At 36.1% G+C, this 24551-nt stretch overlaps 1 protein-coding gene across 4 annotated transcripts in view; it reads right to left on the reverse strand.

Annotated features, from left to right (window-relative positions):
* Window positions 1–1016: 1016 nt before the first annotated feature.
* Window positions 1017–24551, reverse strand: part of GAB1 (GRB2 associated binding protein 1) — a 123831-nt gene continuing 100296 nt past the window's right edge. For 2 of the 4 annotated variants that reach the window (XM_019420408.2, XM_019420415.2), the window contains 5 exons: window positions 16197–16286; window positions 14407–14500; window positions 13269–13392; window positions 8200–8322; window positions 1017–5326 (listed from right to left, as the gene is read on the reverse strand). In XM_019420408.2, the coding sequence (XP_019275953.1) occupies window positions 5168–5326; window positions 8200–8322; window positions 13269–13392; window positions 14407–14500; window positions 16197–16286 (590 nt within the window). In that variant the 3' untranslated portion in view covers window positions 1017–5167. The remainder of the gene's footprint in view (window positions 5327–8199; window positions 8323–13268; window positions 13393–14406; window positions 14501–16196; window positions 16287–24551) is intronic. The other 2 variants (XM_019420420.2, XM_019420427.2) reach the window with 1 other exon arrangement.

Genomic DNA, 24551 nt, shown 5'->3' on the forward strand with positions numbered 1-24551 from the left:
TCTCCATAAAACTCTCCTAATAAAACTGTAACTCAGAAAGTGTTTATCAGACAAAGCAGCTTTTTTCCCAAAGAAATAATATGCAAATAGTCAGAAATTTCATCATTTACAAGGTGCTAGAAACACAGATGAGGAGAGAATGATCTCAGAGAAGATAACCTCACCCTCCCAGAACTTCCCAAATACGATTTAATGAGTCAAAGTTGCAAAATGCTGGAATGAGTGGCCAAAGGACTCACATGGTCCTTCTTGGGGTTTTATGAGGTAGTAGAGGTGTTTGGAAACTCTCATAGAAATGAAAAAGCCCAGCCAGTTATCATTTCCCAAGTCGTGTTTTATACATAAAAAGTATTTTCTGAAGGAGAAGGTTGCATGCAGACCCTTACTTATCGGCCTTCTCTTCAATGAAAGGCTGGTTGTACTGGTTAGATGAGGGAATAACAAGAGCATATGCATGTGGCAACCGTCTCAGAAGCTTTTCCTATTTAGGGTGTGTTTATTGTACTTTAGCATGATCTAGTGCAATCTTTGTTGCAGAAAATGAGTGACCCCTATAGACGTAGGGCTGGGAAGTGCAGCTGACCCTTGAACAAGACTCAGGGGGCACAGACCCCTTGCACAATCAAAAATATGCATATAACTTTTGATTCCTCTAAAACTTAACTACTAATAACCCACCGTTGACCGAATGTCTTACTGATAATATAAACAATTAACTCCTATTTTGTGTTACATGTATTAGATACCGTATTCTTACAATAAATAAGCTAGAAAAACGCTATTAGGAAAATCATAAGGAAATTACATTTAGAATACTGCTCTGTATTTGCTGAAAAAAATCTGTAAATAAGTGGACTCACACAGTTCAAACCCATGTTGTTCAAGGGACAACATATAGTTAATGGCAGAGTTGGGTTTTTGATTTAAAGACTCTGAGGAAGGGTTAGAAATATAAATTTATATGTCTTTGGTTTACAATCTCAGTATCCAAACTGACTAAAGTCTTGAAACCAAACTGTTTGAAAAGTTTTATTTGGTAGCAGAAAATATCTACAATTGGATCTTTACAAAAGAAGTTGTGCAAGAGGGAAAAATATACATAAGATTTTGCTGTTGAAATTTGGGATGATTATCAACAATTGATTCAGATTACAACAACTCACACAAGTCCATGTCTTTCTATGTTAAGAAAGTAGAAGCTACGTTAATCCGTTGACTAAACAGTTTGTTGAGACTCATAACAGACATTATAATGAACCGAAAGAAAGTTACGTCTATGGAAGAGAAGACAAACTAAATTATTTCAAGTTGTAGTAATAAACATATTTAGTCAGAGTAAAAACCAATTATCTCCACAACCCAACAATCAACTTTTCATCTTATCAAGTCCATAATGTCTACATTATTTATATACACCATGGCTTTTCATCTAAGAGCTGTATTTTAAATTACAATACAGATTTACATATAACGTATCAGATGTTACTGACAATAAGTCTTACCCTAGGATAGAAGTCTCTCTCCCTGTAATCACTTGATTTGGTCATATGTACAATCCCTGCTATGGAGCTGATTGCTTATCTGACAATAAAGGACAAGACCTACAGGAATGACCCAGGACAGGATTAGGAGGGACAGGCTCACCTCATTGTCTCTATAACTTTACTGGCTTTGTATTCATTCAAAATACTACTAACCAGTACTTTCAATGGGCCAAAGAAAGAGGCACTAAGAGTGCTTGAAAGCATCCAAGAATTATGATCGGTGTCTACAGTACAGGCATAAAGTAGCTAACATTTTAAAAAACATCAAAAATACCGTTTTCACTAAAGGGGGTAAGCAGACAACTTCCTACTAGTAGAAAAAGAAAGACAAACACTGGTGTTCAATTTCCAGTTTAAATGCATTTATGAATACGAAGATTGTGACCCCCATTAATTAAATACAAAGAGTCCAGAAGAAATTGATGCATGACCTTAAGATGCAAGTATAGCAGTATTTCTGTATCAAATTTAGTCTAGGATTAAATACAATGCTACACACACACACACACACACACACACACACACACACACACACACATTCATAGTACCTTTATGGAATTCTCTAAAATGCTCACAGTAGCTTATATGGTATTGATGAAAATAAAGATGAAACTGTATAAACTAGAGTGTAGATAAAAATCATCTTTTATAGCTTACTAAGTGATACCTTTTGTGGCTTAAGTAGCTTAAATTATTCAAGTTTAAATTTCAATTCTTGAAAGCAGAACTGTGCTTTGGTATTCAAACCTTCATAAGATTTTACAGTTTTTCAAAGTAAGGAATAGAGAGTAAGAACATCAAACATGTGGGAGAAAGAGACTTCTGACTTTTGTCACATGATTAACCAGTGGCTTTCAACTCTCACTGGGCCAACACTCAGCTTCTTGGAGGTGATTAGGGTTTTCAAAAGGTTTGAATCAAATTAAGTTTTGAAAACTTAATAAAAATGCACATTCTAATGTGTTAAATATCCTCCCCCACCTTTTTTTTTAAACCATACTGGAGAATGCCTATGTATTAACTTTTACGACCAGAATAATTTATTTTTTTTAAACCTTGGAATATAACTTCAGCTATCTATAATTAAAGAACCTCCTGAGATGTGTGTTTAAAACCTGCTATTATTTACACTTACTTATGTTTGTGTGAACCCAAATTTTCTTGATAGTATGCAAATAAAATAAGATATAAAAATAAATGGGCTGCTGAGGTTTTCTACCAACTCTATAATGCCAATTACACATTTGTGTTATTCACAAATTCTATTCCTAGTAATGGACTAAAACAAACTTAAATGTGAACCCAAAATATTTATACTGACAAAACGAACCTTTCAGGCTTTATGTGTTGGGGTTAGACAAAATTTTATTCAACAAATGTTTGGAAAATAATGCTCCGTAAGAAACTATCTTTTAATCTGTTAATACGATGTATAATGTGATTTCATTTGCTAAAACTGTCTAACACATTTCAGTTATTAGATTACTCTGCACAATGGGAAAAACTTCGACCAATTAGAATGCTGCAGGTCTTCAAAAAGGATAACTTGTAAAAAATTGAAAAACTGCACTAAAAGTCTATTTGCCTTAGAACTCTTCTGATAAGATCCCATTTTTGAATTAATAATATGCTTATTGTGTTATAATTCTGAAAATACATTCAACTTCCACATAACACAATTTAGCATCTTCACACATCAACTGTGTTGTGTGTTTTAATGGTTTAGGCACATTTCAGTAACTTTGGATTTTATTTTGTGGTTTCACTACAAAACAGCTTGTGCACACCAAATTCAAACAATCTTTTTTTATTTAAAAATCCATCTGAAAATTCACTTCTGAGTTTTAGTTTTTGTTTAAAAAGAAGCAAACATTTAAAAGCATCAAATGTTACTAGTCTACAATTCATCTTGTTATGAACAATTTTAGTTCGTGGATTGGGGAAATAAACCCATTACATTGATTAGGCACAGTACTATGGCCAAAAGACCAGAAATCAGGGCACATCTGTGTGTTCAGGCAACAGTTAGAGGTCTGAATGGAGGGAGTCACGCCTCAGCTGTGGGTACTCTTATCTCTGCCTCCTCCAAAAACTGTTAGTAAGTCCCAAATCAATACATAAGAGATTGTTTGTAACTTAGTTAAAAAAAACAAGCAAACAAACAAATTATACCTGCTTTCTAAATTACACTGCAAAGCCAAAACAGATAAATACAACTGTAGTCTGACTATATATAATTTGTGGTTTTGATATCCGTATCACAGGACCGTATTACAGGTGAGACAGAATTATATAATTCCTCTGGTGATTTCAGACATCTGGTTGGAAGAGGTTCATGACTCTAAGATTTCACATTATAACAATACTCCAAAATTTCTCAAATTAGGGCAGTGAATATAAATCACAGTACAAAATCCTTAATTCTTTTACTGGAAAAGCAACTGGTGCTACATACAAGAATCACTTATAGAACATCTATTTTTTTAAAAAAATGTAGATATAAAATATTAATTGCATAGGGATTTAAATATAAGGCCAAGAAGAATATTAAGTAAAGTTAAAAAAATCATAGAAAGGGCACTATGGTGTCAAAAGATAGAATTTCATTCTTAGAGTAATAAATCTGAATTACTGTCTAATTAAAAAAAAATCACAGTATGTTGCTATAACTAACAGTGAATGTTTCCTTAAGTCCAAATTGGAAACCAATATTAGGACTAACAAGAACACAACTAAAGCTCATTGTCTAAACCTGATCAGTGTATTAGCACATCAGTGCCTGGTACGTACCTGGTTATATAATCTATCTTTGCAAATAATGTAAAGTTTAATACATGTTAACAAGTGTGAGAGCACATCATCACTGCATGCCGGTAAGTGATCTGTAGGCTTACTTGATAGTGTAATTATTCAGTCTTCCCAAGGTGCAAGATCCCACCTGGCAGAATCTTCACTCAATGAACCAAAAACACTGTAATTAACAAAATATAATAAAGTTCCACCATTGAAAACTAAATGTACATGAACCAGAGAATTAGTTCCTGACACCAGTACATATATTATCCTCAGCACTTTGGAACGCAGTGAATGACGAGCCCGTCTATACTGTGTAGTTTAGGCTAATGGCTACCACCTGATGTTTCAGGTAGACAGGTAAATTGTAAATCTACTTCTCATTTTAATGTTGTTAGAGTGCAGTTTAAAGAGCAATTTCCAAATCTAAAAGTAGCTTAGTTAACTTAGTATTGTTATATAGAGTAGTGTGAGGAAAAACAGGAACTCCCAAAGGAATTATGTTAAGGAACATTTGGGAATACCCAAACCAACGTTTTAAATGAAAAAGTGCATAAATACAGTAATACTACAAGTGTGTTAACTATGGAACAAATGTTTCTCTGGGAGCTAAACAATAGTATTTTCCCACATTATTTACATGTTATGGATTGTTGAGATACCACAAAGCACCATTTACAGTCTAAATTGCTTGATTATGTGTGAAAAGTCCTCTGACTTCAATTCTACTCAGTTGAGGATCTACCTAGAATAGAAGTGTCAGGTCATCTCAAACAGGATTTATGTTTACAATTCAGTTCTCGTTATTCAGAAACAGCGAAGCAATATTTTCATTTCACATTCTTGGCTGGTGTTTCAGATTCTGTGGACTGTCTCCCATCTGTCCAGGCTTCCCGAGTGCTCTTTAGAGCCAGAGTCTTCTGTTGGTCAACCACAACATAATCTACTCTCTCATCAGCTACACTGCTGCCTGAGCCACTGCTCTTTTGCTAAAAAGCAAAGAAAGAAAACCATAAAACCCCACGTATAAGAGAGTTCTTCTTGGTGAAATTTAGCCTTAAAACATAGACACTCATGCACTGTGAATAACTCGTGAAGTTCTACTGGGTCACATACATACAAAAATAACATTACTTCAATTTAACAATGTTGTTTTTCTCCTCACTGTACACTGTTTTTCCCTTAAATTTAAAATCACTGTATGTAAGTATTTAGATGAATGCTCCCAACACAGATGAAATTCTTATAAAGTAAGGATCACAGACACTTGGTTCATCTTAAGATATACAGCTTGCTTCTCCCTTTAGCTTAACCTTGACCTTTTCAAATCCTCAGAACATGTACCAGTGTTGACTTGCAGAGCCGAGAAATGTTTTTTGAAAAACAGTATTTCAAGAATGGCAAACTACATAGGATGACACGACCTCTTATTCTAAAATACAAGTAGATACTAACTAACTTAAAACAAATATAATTATTGGGGCACCTGGTTGGCTCAGTTGCTTAAAGCACCAGACTTCAGCTCAGGTCATGATCTCACGGTTTGTGGGTTCGAGTCCCATGTCAGGCTCTGTGCTGACAGCTCAGAGCCTGGAGCCTGCTTTGGATTCTGTGTCTCCCTCTCTCTCTGCCCCTCCCCTGCTTGTGCTCTTGTCTCTCTCTCTCTCTCTCTCTCTCTCATTCAAAAAATAAACAAACATTAAAAAAAATTTTTTTTGAACATTTATTTATTTTTGAGAGACAGAGCGTGAGCGGGGGAGGGGCAGAGAGACAGAGACACGGAATCTGAAGCAGGCTCCAGGCTCTGAGCTGTCAGCACAGATCCCGACGCGGGGTTCGAACCCACAGACGGTGAGATCTTGCCCAGAGCCAAAGTCAGACGCTTAACTGACTGAGCCACCCAGGTGTCCCCAAACAGAATTATTAATGCGTTGCTGGGCTCTCTAGAAAGTAAGAGAAATACCCAATGTGTGAGGGAAACAGGGCATGAAGAGCTGTTCAATGTAAATTTTACAGGAACTGTTGTCTTCAGATGAATGTCAATCTCAGCAATGCAATCAGGAGGCCCGCAGTGGGAGGGTGTGTCGAATCTGAGGCTATCCTGTTAAGCTAGGGACCAATGAAACAAACTGAGGTGGTCCTATAGTTGTAGCACATTGCTTCCCAGCAGAAGAAAATGCAAATCTAGTCTGAAGGAAACTGAAGTCTGCAGGATTCTCAGATAGACTCAGCAAAATGAATTTGCAAAAAAATGTATAAAACATGGAAGGAAACAAGCCATCAAGAATGTGAGCAGAAACAATAAACAGATTCAGACCTCCAAGGACTTCAGATATTGAAATGATTGCATAAACAGAATAAATTATGTGTGTATAAAATCTTCAAAGGAATTAAAAAATAAAACTAAATAAAAGGAATAAAATATCATGAAAGAAATAAGCTATTCAAAACAGCTATGCATATTTGAAACAAAAGAGCAAAATTCCATGTTAGAACTAAAAATAATTGAAATTAAAAATTAAACAATGGGTTAAACAGAATAATTGGAATTAGTGTACCTGGTGATAGAACTAAAGAAATAATCCAAGTAAGAACAAAGAGATGAATAAAGAGAAAATATGAAAAAGTGAAAAGAGGCACAGAAAATAGAATATGTTCTGACTAATCTTTAATAAGAAACCTCAAATGAGAGGATAAAAGGAAGAGTGGAAAAGCTATATATTTAAAGAGATGATTGGGACTTTGCCAGAACTGATAAAAAATACAAATCCAGAAATAAGAACAGCACAACTTCCATCAAGCATGATAAATAAAAAGAAATCTACGTCTAGATGTCTAGACACACTGTAGTAAACCTGCAGAATACCAAAGATACAGAAAAGATGTTAACATCAGCCAGACAGAAAAGACAAATTATCTATAGAGTAACTGTAACTAGATTGACAACATACTTTTCAGTAGGAACAATGGAAGCCAGATGATAGTGAATAGTATCTTCCATGTGTTGAAAGAAGTATATTGCCAATCAAGAACTGTGAACGCAAAAAAACTCTTTTTCAAAAATGAGGGCACAATATAGACATTTCCCTCAAACAAAAATTGCAAGAATTTACTACTAACAGACCTCCACAAGAGGAACTTCTAAAGAATGTATTTCAGGTAGAAGAAAAAATGATTATGACAGGAAAGACTGAGGAACAAGATGGAATGATAAGAAAGGGAAGGTGGTAAATATGTAGGACAATGTTAAGTAAGCACTATCTATATAATAAGAATATTACTGGGGCGCCCAGGTGGCTCAGTTGGTTAAGCGTCCTGTGACTCAGGTCATGATCTCGCGGTCAGTGAGTTTGAACCTCGTGTCGCACTCTGTGCTGACAGCTCGAAGCCTGGAGCCTACTTCAGATTCTGTGTCTCCCTCTCTCTCTGCCCTTCCCTGCTCACACTCTGTCTCTCTCTGTCTCAAAAATAAATAAACATTAAAAAAAAAAAAAAACCCAGAATACTACTAATGTGTAATTTGTGGTTTAACAAAAGTAAAAAACCAAAACTTTGGACAAAAATAGCATGTAAATCAAAAGGGGAATAATGTGAGCTAACACTGGAAAGAGAATGAAGACAAGATTTTGTTAAGTAGGCATTTCAACAGTAACCACTAAAAGAGGAGAACGTGTATAATTTCTATTATATACCATTAGGGATTACTCTCCATGACTGTTAATTGTGACTTATGAAACAATATTAAGTAATAGACTTTACTAAATTTAAATTAAACATACTAATAAAATTTCCCCAAAGGAAACATGATTCTTTGGCTTTAAAAGGTGAGCTAATTGTGTCTATAGAATGAGATTTCACTTACCTTACGTGGTGGTGTGGATTTCCCAGAATCTAAATCCAGATCTAGGTATTCTACTTGTTTGTCTCCTTTGGGCTTGACCATAGGACTGCTTCTCCCATCAAGGCTGTTACTGCCAAAAAGATTCTGAAAATGGTGATACAATGAAATCTACTATTGAACATCCACGAGACCTGTTGCTTATTTTGTCTGCCATCTACCAAAGCCAAAATATTTATTTTAAGAGGCTATGGTTTAATAAAAAAAAAAAATGTCTTCTGAGAAAATTAAATCTGCTTTTAGGATTGGAGGAACATATGTGATATAACAGAACTGATTACAACTAGGCTTTAGAGTAAGCTAAACATGGTTTCAAGAGTCAAACTGGGTTCAAACTAAGACCAAAACATCAAGCTAGAGTTGGCTGCCAATAGCTCCAACTGAACATTATTTAAATGATATCTTTACTCGATTATATTTTTAAACTACTGGATCCTTTCACTCCTTGCTTTCTAATTAAAATTTTTAAAAAGTTCTGTATTTTAAGACTTTCACGCTAAAATTTAGCTTAGAATATGTATGTTAACTAAAGCCTACAAACAATGACTGCACCGGCAAAGTCTGCTTTGTTTCAACCTGTAATTTTTAGCTCTTAATTTCTTCTGTCTTCTCTTTAGCCTTATCCCTTCTGTTCTACTAGGAATTGTACAATACAAGGGTTACTCTCCATAAACAGATAAAGGACAGATAGAGGACAGCAATACATGACAAAAACAAAAAAGCCTAAGGCAGAAAAATGCAAAATCAACAGGATGTTAGGAACTTCAAGATCAATGCTCATAAGAAGGAAAGCATGACACGAACTGACGCCCCGACATATGCCCTCTATGTGAATTACGACAGTCCTTCCCAAGGTGTGCCAACAAATGCCTTGTTTCTCTGCCTTGATGCTTTGAACCTCACCCAGAAATGTTCTGGACCTCTCATAGGCGAGACTATATATTTACTAGCAGCTAGCATTCTTTTGTCTTCTATCACAGAGATAGGAATACTCACATACTTTTGAAGAAAACCTTAACGATGTGATATACTTAAAATTATACTTGTTATGATGAACAAAACAATTTGGAAACTGCATAAACCTGAATCTGCTAATCCTTTTATATATCACTACTCCTTTTGTCTTTGCTCAAGTCACACAGAGTAAGCTGTGATTTAGGCAAAAGACAATTGCTAGAATTTGCAATATTGACTCTATTCCCTCATTTGAAGCAGGGCTGCTGACAGTCCGCGTGAAACATTTTTGTGAATTAGAAAATGGTGCTCCTTCCTGTGGGGCTACCCAGCTCTGTGCCAGGGCCCACAGCTTAGTGAGCAGGACATGGTCTGAACTGCATGTACCCATGAATGCAGTACTATGCAGTCTACTCGACACACTACATACTGTGTGTAATGTGAGCAAGCAACCTGCATGCTGGAATGTGAGGGCTCTATTTGTGGGAACGCAGTTTTATTTTTGAGAGACAGAGAGAGACAGAGCGTGAGCAGGGGAGGGGCAGACAGAGAGGGAGATACAGAATCTGAAGCAGGCTCCAGGCTCCGAGCTCTAAGCTGTCAGCACAGAGTTCCACATGGGGTTCGAACTCACGAACTATGAGATCATGACCTGAGCTGAAGTCGGACGCTTAACCGACTGAGCCACCCAGGCACCCCTGTGGGAACACAGTTTTAAACTGAATTTACCAACTACTGGTGATAAAACATTAAAAAAAAATTTTAACAATAACATGTAAGGCACAAAAAAGGTAATGTACAAATAGCCATTCCCCTCCCCCCCCCCTTTTTTTTTAATTTATAAAGAAACTAGTTTTTTGGGTTTTTTTCTGAATGACTCTACATTTCATTCTCATATAAAAATATCAAGCAGGGGTATGGTGTGTGTGTGCAATTTTGTATTCAAATATGACTTGTGAAAGAACCCCTGCCTGGAATACCCCTAATTGGAAATGCCTACGGTTGTTCATACTATTGCAAGGCTCATGAAAGGAACACACGAGCTCATATGATGTACACATTTAATTTCAGTAAGTTGTTTCTACAGAGAATGTCTCAGAATTGCTGGTTAAACTGTTTTCTGTCTAGTTTTTATTAGAATTGGAAATTTTTCATCTTTAAATACTGTTAAAATTTGTGTCCCTGCAAGGCAGTCCATTTGCTCTAGATCGAATTTCAACTACGAACAGCCTGTCTCTGCGTTCTAGCCTTTAACCCAGTATTTTCCCAAAACAGTTTAGAAAAACCCTAAGATTCTAGGAGTTATCATAAATGTTCTGTGAATTGAGAAAAAAAGATAACAGTAGTGCTTTGTTTTTCTAAAATTCTTTTTAAAATGTGAAAAGTTACTGAAGGTATTTTTGTTGTTACTGTTGTATAACAATATTCATGTCTTTAATAGTGACGTGTGGTCACTCACATTTTAGGTGTCACATTAAGGGTTCACCTCACGAATGCCTGACTTTGGATCTTTTTATAAATTAACAGGCAGCACCACCAATTCACTGTTTCATTAAACACCGCCTGCTCCATGATCACTAGTATGAGAAATAAGTCATGCTTCAAAACGTCAATGTATAGAATTTAATCTTCATTGTAGGTATAAGCCAGGTTTGATCTGATCCTGTCTCAACTTCTCCAAGACAAATTTTTTTTACTGATCAGTCCAGGCACAATGACATCTTGTGAATTTCTATGGTATACCTTTAATGCACTAACTGCAAAGAGGTGTGGAAAATATTGCTGTAACTATCACATTCTTTTCTAAGGAAGAGTTGTCCGGATTATGATCAACCCTTGCAGCTGGCAGTGTGAAGAGATGGCAATGGTGGCTGGTTTTTCTATTGTGAATGGTGGGCAGATATTTTCACCCAGAACATTTTTGCTTTTTCTAACACTTAGGACCTAAGTATTTCAGAAATTCACCAGCTGGCAGGCAAAAATACCTTTCTGGCTTAATGTTTTATACCTTACGAGGTATAAAAGAACAAACAATTTCATATTTTTATTTCCTTTGACTTTTTGATTGTAATATTTTTCTCTCTAGTCTTTTCCCTTCATGATAAATCACACTTCCAAACTTTCCTATTACATGCCCTTTGCAAAATTTTTATGGTAATTTACTATTTCAGGCAAAAGGACACGCTTTAGTATCTCAGAAAAAAGTTACTTTTGTAATAAAAAGTCCATTCAGCCACCTAAAGATTAAAATTGAGGATAATATGTACTCTGATGTAGCACTGAGGATTTATGTAGACTTTTCCCAGTCTATTTGCTATAATGAGGAAAAAAACAAGGTAATAAAAATAATAAAACACCACTTATCAAGTTGAAAAACAGTGAATCCCAAAGCAGAAGCCAATTAATAAAAATTGCTCTGCCTTCAAATTAGGGAAAGTGTTATTGATATAGCTGGTTTGTATTCTAATCCAGGCTGATGTAAATATTTTAAATTATCTTATTCTTTCTGAGCACTGCCGAAATTTGATATTTTAAAGTGAGTTTAAGCACCAAATCAAGCTTTTCAAATCACTTAATTTTGTTTCCTGACAACATAGGGTTGTGAGGAATCTGTTTTTGCTTAAAGTACATTAAAGACGTAAAACATGTCGAGAGAACTGGACTTTGTATTTTGAATCCCTAAAGAGTATTGTTTTAAAGAAAATGAAGCTGGGGCGCCTGGGTGGCTCAGTTGGTTAGGGGACCAACTTCGGCTCAGGTCATGATCTCGCAGTTTGTGAGTTCGAGCCCCGCGTCGGGCTCTGTGCTGACAGCTCAGAGCCTGGAGCCTGCTTCAGATTCTGTGTGTCCCCCTCTCTCTGCCCCTCCCCTCTTCATGCTCTGTGTCTCTCTGTCTCTCAATAATAAATAAACGTTAAAAAAAAAATTAAAGAAAATAAAGCCACTAAAATGTTAATCCTTCCAAATTTTGACATCAGATTTCTGCTTCTCCTGGCAGATACGACCTGGTTGTGCCCTGATAATATCTGCCCTCCCCTCTCTCACATGAATAGGATTTTTAGTCAGGCCCGCTGTCCCTCAGAAGAAAAGCTATGGTTCCCAGCCCCTTTGTGTCTCTGTGTGTATGGCAGTTTCTGGGAACCTTCTTTATAAGGCAGTTAGGCTGTACCCTTGCTCCTTCTTCCCTTCCTCTGTTTTGTAGCTTGGGATGTGAAGTGTTGGTGCAGCAGCATCTTGTTCTAGGAGCATGTGAGACACACCCAGAAGATGGTGGACTGGAGAGCTGGAAGGGGCAGGCATCCCTAAGGGCTTCCTAGGACAGGGCTGCCACACAACCCTGGCTAGACTCTCTCTGGACTTATTTACATGAGAAAGAGATAAATGTCTGTTACTCAGAGGTGAACCTAATCATAACCAATACATGCATCTACTAAAATACAAATAGCAGAGCAAGAACTGAATTTGATTAGAGGGAAAACATAAGCAAAGTATTTTTAAAAATTAAAATGGGTTTGTATTCTTAAGTATCTGAAGTATTTTCTGGCAACTATCTAATTTCTGGGGAACGCAGGCTTGCTATGATTATTAAATTCTTGTGCCTTGTGGTAATACAGCCAATATGAAACAAGTTAGGTTTGTAACAGGTCTTTAATCTTTAAGCCTTATCTAAGAGTGTATTATTGAAAGATTATCAAAAGACCTCCTATAGAAGAGCACTTCACTATAAGAGTGCCATGAAGAGGTTCTGGAGGACTGCATTATGAAATGCTTCTAGTATATTTGCTTGAACAGTTTCAAAAATCAATTATTTCTCAAAAATAAATATAACTAGAAAGATTTTATGATTTTTAACTCATTTTTAATCTACTTTATAAATACTGGCATTACACTTTGACCCATTATCGGCTTCAAATTTTACAATGCTATTTTTAAGAAGCATTTTAAAAAGTTGTCTTCTATCCTTTTTCCTTAAGTATATAAAGAAGGATGTAAGGGCCAGATTTAGAGACTGGAAGAAAGGTGCACGACTTGGAAGGGCTGCTCAGGAAGACAGAAGTTAAGGTGCAAATTTTACATACTGAGTCTTCGCTGGATAGGTTTGGGTTCATAGGAACATAATTCTCTTCACTGTCGTGTGAGTCACTGCTTGAAGTTGTGCTATGCACTGAATCCGGTCGGGGAGACAAGGGAAATCTAGAGGAGCTAATTAAAGAGATTACCGTTACAAACCTAAACCTTGACAACAATTTCTAAAATCACTTCCAAGATAAAAATGAGTGATCATTTACATTCTTTCACCAAGAGTCACTAAAGTTTACAATCATTTATTGTACACATTTATTCATTACAACTTACTGCAAACCCTCAAATGCACACCTAATATTTATAGCTATATTGTAAAAAGTAGACCTTTGGGCATCAAATTCCTGTGTAAAACAAAAGAAGTATTGCTAATGATTTGGGGGACAAGTAGAAAGTCACAGACATGAAAAGGAAGGTTTAAGTTTCTATTAAATACAGCTACCTATATGTAAACATAAAACATGAACACATATTTAACGCAAGTTTATAACTTCACATATCCTTTAATTACCCTATATATATTTGTTTATATCTCTGTATAAATACATAATTTAAATATATAAATTTATATTTATAATCTCTGCACCCAATGTTGGGCTTGAACTCACGACCCAGAGATTAAGAATTGCATACTCTTCTGACTGAGCCAGACAGGTGCCTCTTCTATGTACATTTTAGCAAATTTTGATTAAATAACCTCTGCCAAGAAACTACCGTATTTGCCAGATCAGCAGTTCTGAGAAATTTCTAGCCTCATGAATGCTTTATACCCTTGAACATTACCAGGAACCCTGAGGAACTTTTTGTTTATATAGGTTGTATCTATTTACTGTATTACAAATAATAGAACATTTTTTTTAAAACCCAGAGTACACAAATACACATTCTATTTATTAGCTGTCTCAGGGATGTGATCATACATTACGCAGTCCCTAGAAAACTCCAGTGTGCACTCATGAGAGAAGCAGGAGTAGAAAGGCAAATGCCATCTTAGAATCTTAATGAAAATAGTTTTCACCTCACAGAACCCCAAAAAAGGGGGGGGGGTCCCCAGACTATACTTTGGGAACCACTGTTTCAGGTATTTTCCATCATAGTGAACAATTAAGGTACACATTTCAAACAAAGACTTACTCTCGAGCAAAACTCCTAGTGATGGGAGATCTAACTGGGGCTTGCAGTTCTTCCCATTCTGGCAAAGGTTTTATTTCTAAAGGTGCTGGCTTGGCTGAAATGAAAGAGAGAAAAAGAGGCTTCAGTATACAGACATTTGAAAAACAAAACAAGATCCTCTATGTCTCTACTTATGTGTTATAGCCAAACACACTTAAGACCAATGGTTTCATACATGAAACGAAGTTCATGGGTGTTAAGTGATTTGCCCAAGGTTACCGAGCTAAATAATTAGTGACAAAAGCTAAATCAGATAATGCTTCATGACTGTTGATTCAAAGTCTAAAGCTCTATTACATCATGTTGCTCCTTAATTTAATATTTTATGAATATAAACTAAAGAAAGGGTAACGTGACCCAATTCCTTAACAGTTACTTGATGTACAGTTTTCATTACTTCCTTACTTCTTTTTTTTTTAAATAATTTTATTCTCAAGTATGGAGATTTAATCTATGTAAAAACATTTCTATTCAATATTGAAGCATCAGTTGTACAGCTATACGTATGACGTACAAAAAAGTATTAAATACAAAACTCTGATAAAATCAAAAACTGAAAACAGAATTCACCAAATCTTTTAAATTAATTCAAGCCCAGTCTGAAAACAAATGAAAGCAATAATATTTTAAGACTCACACTCAGCTGAGAGAAGGCCTAAGTAAACAATTACCTTGAATTTTCAGCTTAATTTAACCAACAATATCCTTTATATCAAATTAAATAATAAACACACTAATAATATTCTTATTAGCCTGATTTATAAGTGGTCTTTGTTTATTTACCTCATTATCACAATAGGCAATTACCACGCTAGTGCATACCACAGAGCTCTCATTTTTTTCATGAGAGTGAAACATTTTTCAGAAGAACTAAAACAATATTATGTGTTAATGCTAATTATATTTTAGGAGATTATTTAAACATATTAGGTAAATATTCCAATTACATTTCATTCTGCCACTCCAAAGAAAAGTTTTCATTTTTCTAGGTTTCCTTCTTCTAGTCTTTGTCCATACATGGACATACTTTTACTCAACTCGTATTTTTAATCAACTATGTTATAATTACAATCAAACTATAAAATAGGTGGTCATTTTAAAGGGCAATGTCGATTCACTGGGGCTTATAAGTATTTTTGCCTGTTCAATACGAAAAACTCAGTGCGGTTTTCTGAAGACTAGATTAAATTTAAATCTTGCTCATCTATACCCTTAAAATGGACCAGCACAGAATACTGTGCTAAGTGAACATATTTCTTTAACTCCTTATGTTTCACTTTTTTGAAACCCAAAGGCTAATGGCAGTTTAGCAGTCAAATTCTAAATAATGCCATAAAATAATGAATCTATGGAAGTGATTCTGTATTTTGTCTTAGAATAGAATACATACATTATATATAAATAAAGGACACATTTGGAACTCACAAGTAGCTAACAAGCTTAAAGAAAACAATGCACTGATGTCTAAAAGGTTAAGAGAATAATGTAAAAGAACAAGACTGAATACCATGTATTATCAAACTTAACATGCTGCTGTTAATGGCATAACAAGTAGACTTACTACGTCTATGGAAAGACAATGGGAACACACACATTATGGGAAGCATTCACTTTAGAAATAACGTGCTAGGAAACTTTATTTACAACAGCGGTAGTATTTAAGTCTCTTCTCCTTTACTTTTTAAGAAAAAACATCACAAAATAAAGAAATTCCCAATGCCCCATCCAGCATGCGGTGCTAAAGTACATACCCTTTCTTCTTGTAGCAAAGTCACCTATGGTTTGTGAATCAGTTCGCTCTAAACCAGGGGGTTTGGGTCTTAAAATTTTAGGACTTTGACCTAATTGGTAAAAAGAAGATGCTCTTAATATAATGTTATTTTTTAATTGGAAAAATGGATTCTGTAAAAAAGCCACAGAGCCCTGAGCAGAAATGTCACACCTCAAAAGCATAAACATAAGTTTGATTGGGGAGAATATTTTAACCTTGCCACACATCACTCATGCTCAGTCCAAGGGAAAGGATGAAGCTGCATGCAACAGGGTAACAAGCAAAGTGTTATAAAAGATGGCAGGGTGTTCGTGGGGTAACCAGCCTGGTTAGTGGTTATCTTTACTTGGGGGAAGCGAGGAAAGCCACGTGCCGTGTTACTCTTCTAACATGCCTTAGAAAACCGGACTAAATAAAAAATTATAAAATACCTCCATCAGACCTCAAGTACATCTTTTCTTTGAAGTCTGATGTCTGATATGTAAGTACCGGGGCGTACTTCCCAATAGTATTATTTTCTTAATTTTATTCAGGTGTTTAAATAACCTTAATCTGACTATTCCTTTACCTCTTGACCAAAGCCCTTTGAGAAAAGCAGGTTGATGCCATGGTGTTTGCTAATCCAATATTAAAACCAAGACCGACATTTGTCTCCCCTGGATATACTGGTAGCTGCCCGGTGACATAATTTTGCAAGGATCAGAAGCTAGGTTCTGGAACTGCTGACTGTCTAGCTTTGATTTAAGTATTTGAAAGCATAAATTCAGTTGCCATTATTTTCTTTTCATTTACTCTCTGCCACATGTAAGTACTGCTGAAAAGCCTTATGAAAAGTACAGAGTTAATACCCAGCAGTGGCCTCACTTATTCCTACAGGAAGCTTGGACGCTAGAGCAGCAACATCGTTTAAATCAGTTATTTGATTATTAAATCAGTTATTTGCTCTCTTCTCAGTGGCACCAAATTTACTTCTTTTTTGGCAATTACAAAATTTAGTCGACATCTAATAGATGGCAAAATCAGAATTTGCCGATTAAATGACAATATCTAGTACCTGATCTACCAAAGGCTAAAAGTTTCTGAAAATATGAGTCTCTGGGTTATAAAATAGGAAGAGTTCTCTAATGAACCAATTTTCTGAGTTAGGTAATTAATACCTTGAGTTTATTCAGAAAGGGGGCAGGCTTAGTTTAAAATGTGAGTGATAAAATTTGAGGTCATAATCCTATCCCTAATGTTGACCTATCCAGGGCCCCCAATGGCAGGGCACTTTCCTAAAACAATGGAGGATGTCAGCTTTTTATAAACTCCCCAAAATAATATACTTCCCTTCAAAAAAAAAAAAAAAAGTAAGAGGCAGAGGGTAAGGTTTACTACAGAAAAATACACTTATTTTACAGCCGAAAGGCTTTTACAGATCAATCCAGCTTCTTCATTTTATGGATGAGATACCCTTAAAGGACGAAAGAGGTTAAGTGACTTGCTTGGGTCACAACATTAACTGGAGGCCAAATGAAGGCTTCCCCTAACCTCCCACTGCTGGTGTATGCTCCTGTGCTGTCCACATTGTCTATCCCTTTGGGAATAGAAAATCCGAAGAAACCAGTGTTTAGAGGTCAGTTTTGAACTGCTAAGTTCAGTTTGAGATCTTACATCTACTTAAAGCACAGATAACTGATTCGTGAGTAATGTGACATTTAATAATTACAAATTGCTTTTCAGAGCAACTTTTGGTTTGGTGGTGTTCACTCAGTGTCTTTTGCCCTGCTCCTTTTCAGTAAGACCCACTTTCATTAGCTCTCAGCCTCCTTCTGAGTTTTCAGTGTGGTTATCTCCCAGTGGTCACCCTCAGCATCTCTCAACTTTGCACCCTCAGTTATGTTCATCTATGTTTACAGTTACATACTCGAGGTCATGTGACTGCTAAATCCACCTGCCTGTGAACTATCCATTCTTCCATTGTCTGACAAGTCCCCATAGTGATCTTTCTAATACCTGACCCTGAAATGATCATCTCTTCTCCAAACCAATTCTACTTTTTTTTTTTTTAAAGTATCTCAAGGGTACTCCTTGGTTTTCTTAATAAAAAATGCTGTATTGGAGAGTCTGGGTGGCTCAGTTGATTAAGCATCCGACTTCAGCTCAGGTTATGATCTCACAGTTCGTGGGTTCGAGCTCTTTATTGGGCTCTGTGCTGACAGCTCAGAGCCTGGAGCCTGCTTCAGATTCTGTGTCTCCCTCCTTCTCTGCCCCTCCCCTGCTCGTGATCTGTCTCTCTCTGTCTCTCAGCAATAAATAAGTGTTAAAAAATAAAAAGAAAATATTGTATCAAGTGCGGTTTTAAAAGTGTAGTTATAAAATTTACCTGTATTTTCCACTTCATGCAAAGCTTGAGGATTTGATTTTGGGGCTCAAGTCGCAATGTGGAAATGTGGCAGTGAATTGTAGTGAGTCACTTAGTCATTTTGTTAGCTTTATTTCTTTACATCCCTCCAAACTCAATTTGACATTCATGTTCCAGAAAGAAATGAACGTCATACCCAAATGAGAGCCCAGTTATTGCTTATGAGGAGAGAAAGGTGAAAACGGATCCAAGGTGTTGGTATGCCTGTCGTGGCCCTGTCTTCTCTACTGTCTACTGGCAAATATTTGAATGTTTCCCTGATTGTTGGAGAAAAGTATGAAATAAGAAGAAATAAGAATAATAAAGTAAAGGCAAAAATAAACCAACTTTGGAGATACATTGATTCTGAGAGTAAGCAGAGGAACTCATTTGAGCGTTAACTTTTAAATCCAAGGCAGTTTGCAACCTGATTTTAGCTACACTAAATTTGAACAGATAAAGCAACATTATTTCTTTTGCAGACAGCCATTCACTACTGGTGAAATTCCTATTGGACTTTAACCCTTGAGGGGGTCAATCTCTGGATCATGTGACTTATTCCCTCATTTGGAGTACAAATTAATGAATCTTCATCTCTGGTTTAGATCTTTCCCTGGAGATCCTAACCTACACCTCTGCACAACTACCCCATATGGATATTCCGCCAGCGTTCACACTACATGTTCAAAACGGAATTTATCCTTTGACTCAGCACCACAAACCTGCTTTGTTTTCTCTATTAGCAGGTGCCATGGCAGATCTCTTAGGAGTCATTCTAGCTTCTACTTTCTCTCTAATCTTTATTCTGTATTTATAATGACAATAGTCTGTTTTCATTTACCTAAGAAAATAAAAAAATCTGCAAGTCTGAAGTCCATTCTTTAAACCTCCCTGTTTTTAAAGTGCACTTCACTTACCTGGTTTGTTTCCCTGAAAGTGATGAGCTCACACTGTATGGCTAAATGACTTCCATCTATATTCTAAATGCCCTTAAAACTTGTAAAAATCACTTAAGTCCCCAAGTTAAGGGACCATGAGAGCCAGGAAAGGGATTTTGTTATGCCTTTACCCATCTAATCACTTCTAAACCAAGGCTTTAAGAACCTTGGATTTGGAAAACTGAGCGAAGTACTCTCTGAGGAAGACGCTGAAAAAATGTGATTTTTATAACATTTTAGAGAATACAGGTTTTTTTCTTTTTTCTATCATATCCTTAAATCTTAAACTGAGCTTTCTAGGGGCTAACCTGATTATGTTACTTGCCTGCATAAAACCCTTTAATGGTGTACCCAGAATAAAGCCCAGACTCATTAGCATGGATTATAACACCCTCAGGATCAGGCACCTGCAAGGCATTTGGCATTCCCTCCTCCATTCATACTTCACTCCCGTCCTCCCTTCCCATCTGATTTCCTCCCTCCCACTCGCGACTCAGCCAGTCCCATCTGTCCTCTTTTAAAGGATCTGGGTATGCTATTTATTCGGACTAAAACAATCTCTGCCATCCTCCCCTCCTCTACCATCGTTTAATTGCCATTCACCCCCTCAGACTTTCCTCAGGGGAGCTTAGATAACAGTGCCAAAAGCTTACCTCAACCACAGTCCTTTCCACGCTAATTATGATAATGTGTTTACTTTTCAACCTCCTCCACTAGACAGTGAGCTTCTTCAGGGAAGCCATTTATACCTTCCTTGTATTCGAAGACCCAAGACCCAGCAAAGACTATATCCTATAATGGCAGGCACGTAAATCTATGTGGATGAACTGCAGTTCTCTTACAGCTGGTGGTGTTTAATCTGATCAACACCATAATTTTTTGTTGTCCTTTAAATGGAAACTAAGAGCAACTGAATGTTGTTTCAAAAGTTGGTCACCCCAAATATGGTCAAGGAAGTCACACGAGGTCACGTTTCAAATAAACAGATGCAATCTTTTTTGGAAAGTCCATACACTATCAAGTATTATTGTAATAGGTACTGCTTACATAAATTCAGCACAAAGTAGAACATTTATTTTGTGTATAATTACAGGTTTATCTTAGCCTAAAATATTTACTCTTCTGCAGTTTTACAGATCATTTTGTTTCCATTGGGCATCTCGAAAATTAAGAAAGCTAGAAAGATAATTCACAACATTATTATCCTCTGCTAAATTCCAAAAAGTAATCCAGGTAGTATCATGAAAAACTTTTACACCTGTTTTAATAGTCTCATTGTATGAAGAGGAATATAATAATGATACTTATATATTGGAAGGTAAAGAATTTTCAGGAAAAAAAAACCTGCATGTAAAAGTTATGCTATAAAAATGCACTCCATTGTTCTAAAAAGTGTGTATTTATTTAAGTCATCTCTATACCTAATGTGGGACTCAAATTCATGACCCCAAAATCAAGGCTCTCATGCTCTTCTGACTGAGCCAGCAAGGCTCTCCAAAAATGTACTCCATTCTCATTTCTTTTAAATTCTAACTCTAAACCAAAAATCTGACTTGAGATTCAAACTTAATACTTGTTTATTAAAAATCTAGTTTTATTTACTAGTATCATTCATCCAACTCCCAAACATTTATTATAGTATAAAAGTAGTTTTTAAAGAGCATGTTGGGGCACCTGGGTGGCTCAGTCAGTTAAGCATCCAACTCTTGATTTCAGCTCAGGTCATGAGATCGAGCCCCGAGTCAGGCTCCATGTTCAGCATGAAGCCTGCTTGGGATCCTCTCTCTTCCTCTCTCTGCCCCTCCCTCGGCTCATGCTCATGCTCACTCTGTCTCTAAACAGAGTGAATAAATAAATAAATAAATAAATAAACATTAAAAAAATAAAAATAAAAAGTATGTTAATTTTTAATCACAGTCAAAAACTTTAAAAGATCTCTTAAAAAAACATTTAGAGCCCATATGTCAACTGTGCCAAAAAGACCCATCAAGGGAAGATCCTTGGGACTCGTCTTCTGGATCTGGACTAGTCTTCACCTATACTGAGGTGAAGACCTGAAGATACTCTAATCAGACTAATGTACAAAAATACCAGAAATAAATCAAAATCAATACAATAACTAATGGTCAGAACTACTGCAGAAAGCCACGGATGGACAAAGCTGAAGAAAACAAACTATAAAGATAGCATCTGAGGCTCAAATGGCTGCCACGTCATGTTAGAAGGAGACTGGATGGAAGTAGGGGGGACCTCGGTCAGTACAGTGATTAAATATGGTAGGTTCATGTAATGATTTACTTTAAGAGAAGCCACAATAAATACAGAAATTTCTAAAACTTTATAAACTTGATTTTCAAGTAAAATATAAATTTTAGTTGAAGCAATCAAAACAATTTGCTCTGCATTTACAATGACTCATATGATCTTCTATATTTAATACAATCTATATAAATTATGCTTTTTCTCCTCTATTAATATACCCAAAACTTGGTTCAAAACAAATACTATCATGACAGAAATAGTATGGCTGAAAATATAGCTACCACAAGTTGGGTGACGGGCAAAGGGTCCATGAAAATACATTAAACATAAATGTTAAGAACATCTATGTATTTCTGAAGCTTCAGTTACTCAGAAGTATTTGAAAAACGTATCTGAACTGCTAACTACAGCAGCTGACATCTATATTTGGGGTTATAAACAAGGCCAGAATGTCACTCATTTGTTGCAGACTCTTCCAAAGAAGACAATCACAGAAATTGGTTATATTGGGTGTTGAACCAGTTATATTGGGCTTTGAAACGAATCAAGCCATATTTGATAGAATTCGGTTTGCTAATTATGAAGTTTAGTTAATAAGAGATACTAGAACAATAGATTGAGACATGCATCTGATGTCACAAAATGTGAAAGTAAAAGACTCATCTGCTGCTATGCATGAGAAGAATTTCATGAGAAGAACAAAAAAGACATTTGTTTTACAGCTTAAGTTTTTAAAGACAAACTGCTCCAAGATCTTTACTTGGGTTTTAAAATATATTTTTCTTGAATCGCTTTAACTTTCTGAAGTGAGTTGACAAACTGCCAAGTTAAATAGTCTCTCATGCTTCCTTTCTTGTATATTTATTTAAAAAGTAGAATAGTACTAACGAAAAGCAAAACCTTATTGTTTTTTAAATTACTATGATTTTAGTAATCTCTTTACTGTTTTGCTAAACCAATTCTTCTTGATTTTGCCCAAACTATGTATTTTATTCTGGGTGCTTTCTCAGTTCATTTTGTATCTAAGCATAGATACCAAATAAGCAACTGGCCAATGAACTCAGGATTGTCTCTCAATAGTTCACTTAACTTTTAAGACTGAACACAACCTCCAGAAGTAACTAAGAACCTACTTTGTTCTGTTCTACTATAAAGTCACTTCAGGTTGGTTTAGAGTACTGGGGCAATTAATCTCTAATGTACTTAGAATATACTGTACTTTCACCATATAAATAGGAAGGTATAATTATACATATATGTAATATAAATGATACATAGCATACATGCCATATTATCATGATAATACATAGGATAATACATATTATAAAATGGGGTACACGAGCTGTCAGACCTAGAGAATACTAAAAGATCTTAAAACTTTTCTAACATATAAATAAGGGGATCTTTTGCATATTGTATGCAAAGAAGAAAATGACTAAAAATGTCTAAATAGATTTAAAGACAAATGAGGACAAAGAGAAGCAAAAGGAAAAGTTGTCAAATAAAAAGCCTGTGATGCTCACACCCTTTCTAGGATAACTATTCCTGACTACGGCCCTGCTGCTGGGGCTGTCTGGGTGGCTGTGGGTGCTGCGCATGGTTATCTTTCCAGCTGTGAGACCAAAGGTGGGCAGCTGACCAGTGGCAGCCAGTGTATGGGCTGGCCTGCAATTAATCACATGGCCTGGTGTGAAAAGACAAATAACAGCAATCGGATTATCCATGAGCACTCTAAAGTGAGTGAATAATGATCAAGGCAATTAGCAGCAGATGTGGAAGCTGCAAGGGCACTAAAAAGGGGCCCTGAGGCAGAACCAAGGCCACAGAGGGGCACTGTAGGCCAAAGCTCTAGGAAAGCAAAAAATTGTGCAGAGGATATAGAACAGGAAACAGAAAAGAAGGAAATAATGTGAGATAGAACAAAGCAGATGCAAAGACTTCCCAGAGGACAGAAATGCAGACAGCAGGACAAAGGGACAGTCCCCTGGGAGTGCCTCTGTTTCCAGTAACTTTCTCATTTCAGCACAGGACCATCCTTATTTACTTAAAGGCAAAATAAAACAAAACTCATTTTCTTCATATACCCTGAGTGAGTCTCACACTCTGTTCCCCACAATTGGAACTTAATTAGAATTATTATTAATGATCTAAACCCAGGTTAATGAGAAATTTACACAAATATTACATGCTCTTAAAAAGCTATATACAGCACATGAGACTTTTCAAATGTGCTGAATTCCCCAGAAATGGTGCCAACTTATCACAGAGCCAATATACTAACTTACTTGGTTGTCAAGATTAAATCACACTAACAGCATGCTGCAGCACTGCTGGTTGTCTGGGTTTTAACCACTCAAACCCAAAACCTGGGTATGTATTACCAGTTTGAGAATTTTCTTTTATACTGAGTTCTTAGCAAACCATGCTACCTTAGAATTTTATGTTACTTAGGAGGGCCAGTGTGAGAGAACAGACTAGAAGCATTTATAATAACCCAGCAAAGGCAGAATAATTTTTAAGAAGTTGTCATATGGACAGACTGGAAAAAATTGTGCAAGCAACCTCACTATTCTTAAAGAATTTTAGCAAATGCACTAATAATCTCAAATCTGATTTGATATCCTATATTCCGGAGAAGAGGTTACAAAACAGCAGTCAAAGACCAATCTAGCCTATAGAAGTGTTTGGTTTGGTCTGCAATGTTTTTATTTGGTTGTTTTTAAATTAAACTAGCTGATCGAACTCCAAAATC

The sequence above is a fragment of the Panthera pardus genome, unplaced genomic scaffold (assembly GCF_024362965.1).
Source record: "Panthera pardus isolate Hobbes unplaced genomic scaffold, ASM2436296v1 HiC_scaffold_13, whole genome shotgun sequence".
NCBI lineage: Eukaryota > Metazoa > Chordata > Mammalia > Carnivora > Felidae > Panthera > Panthera pardus.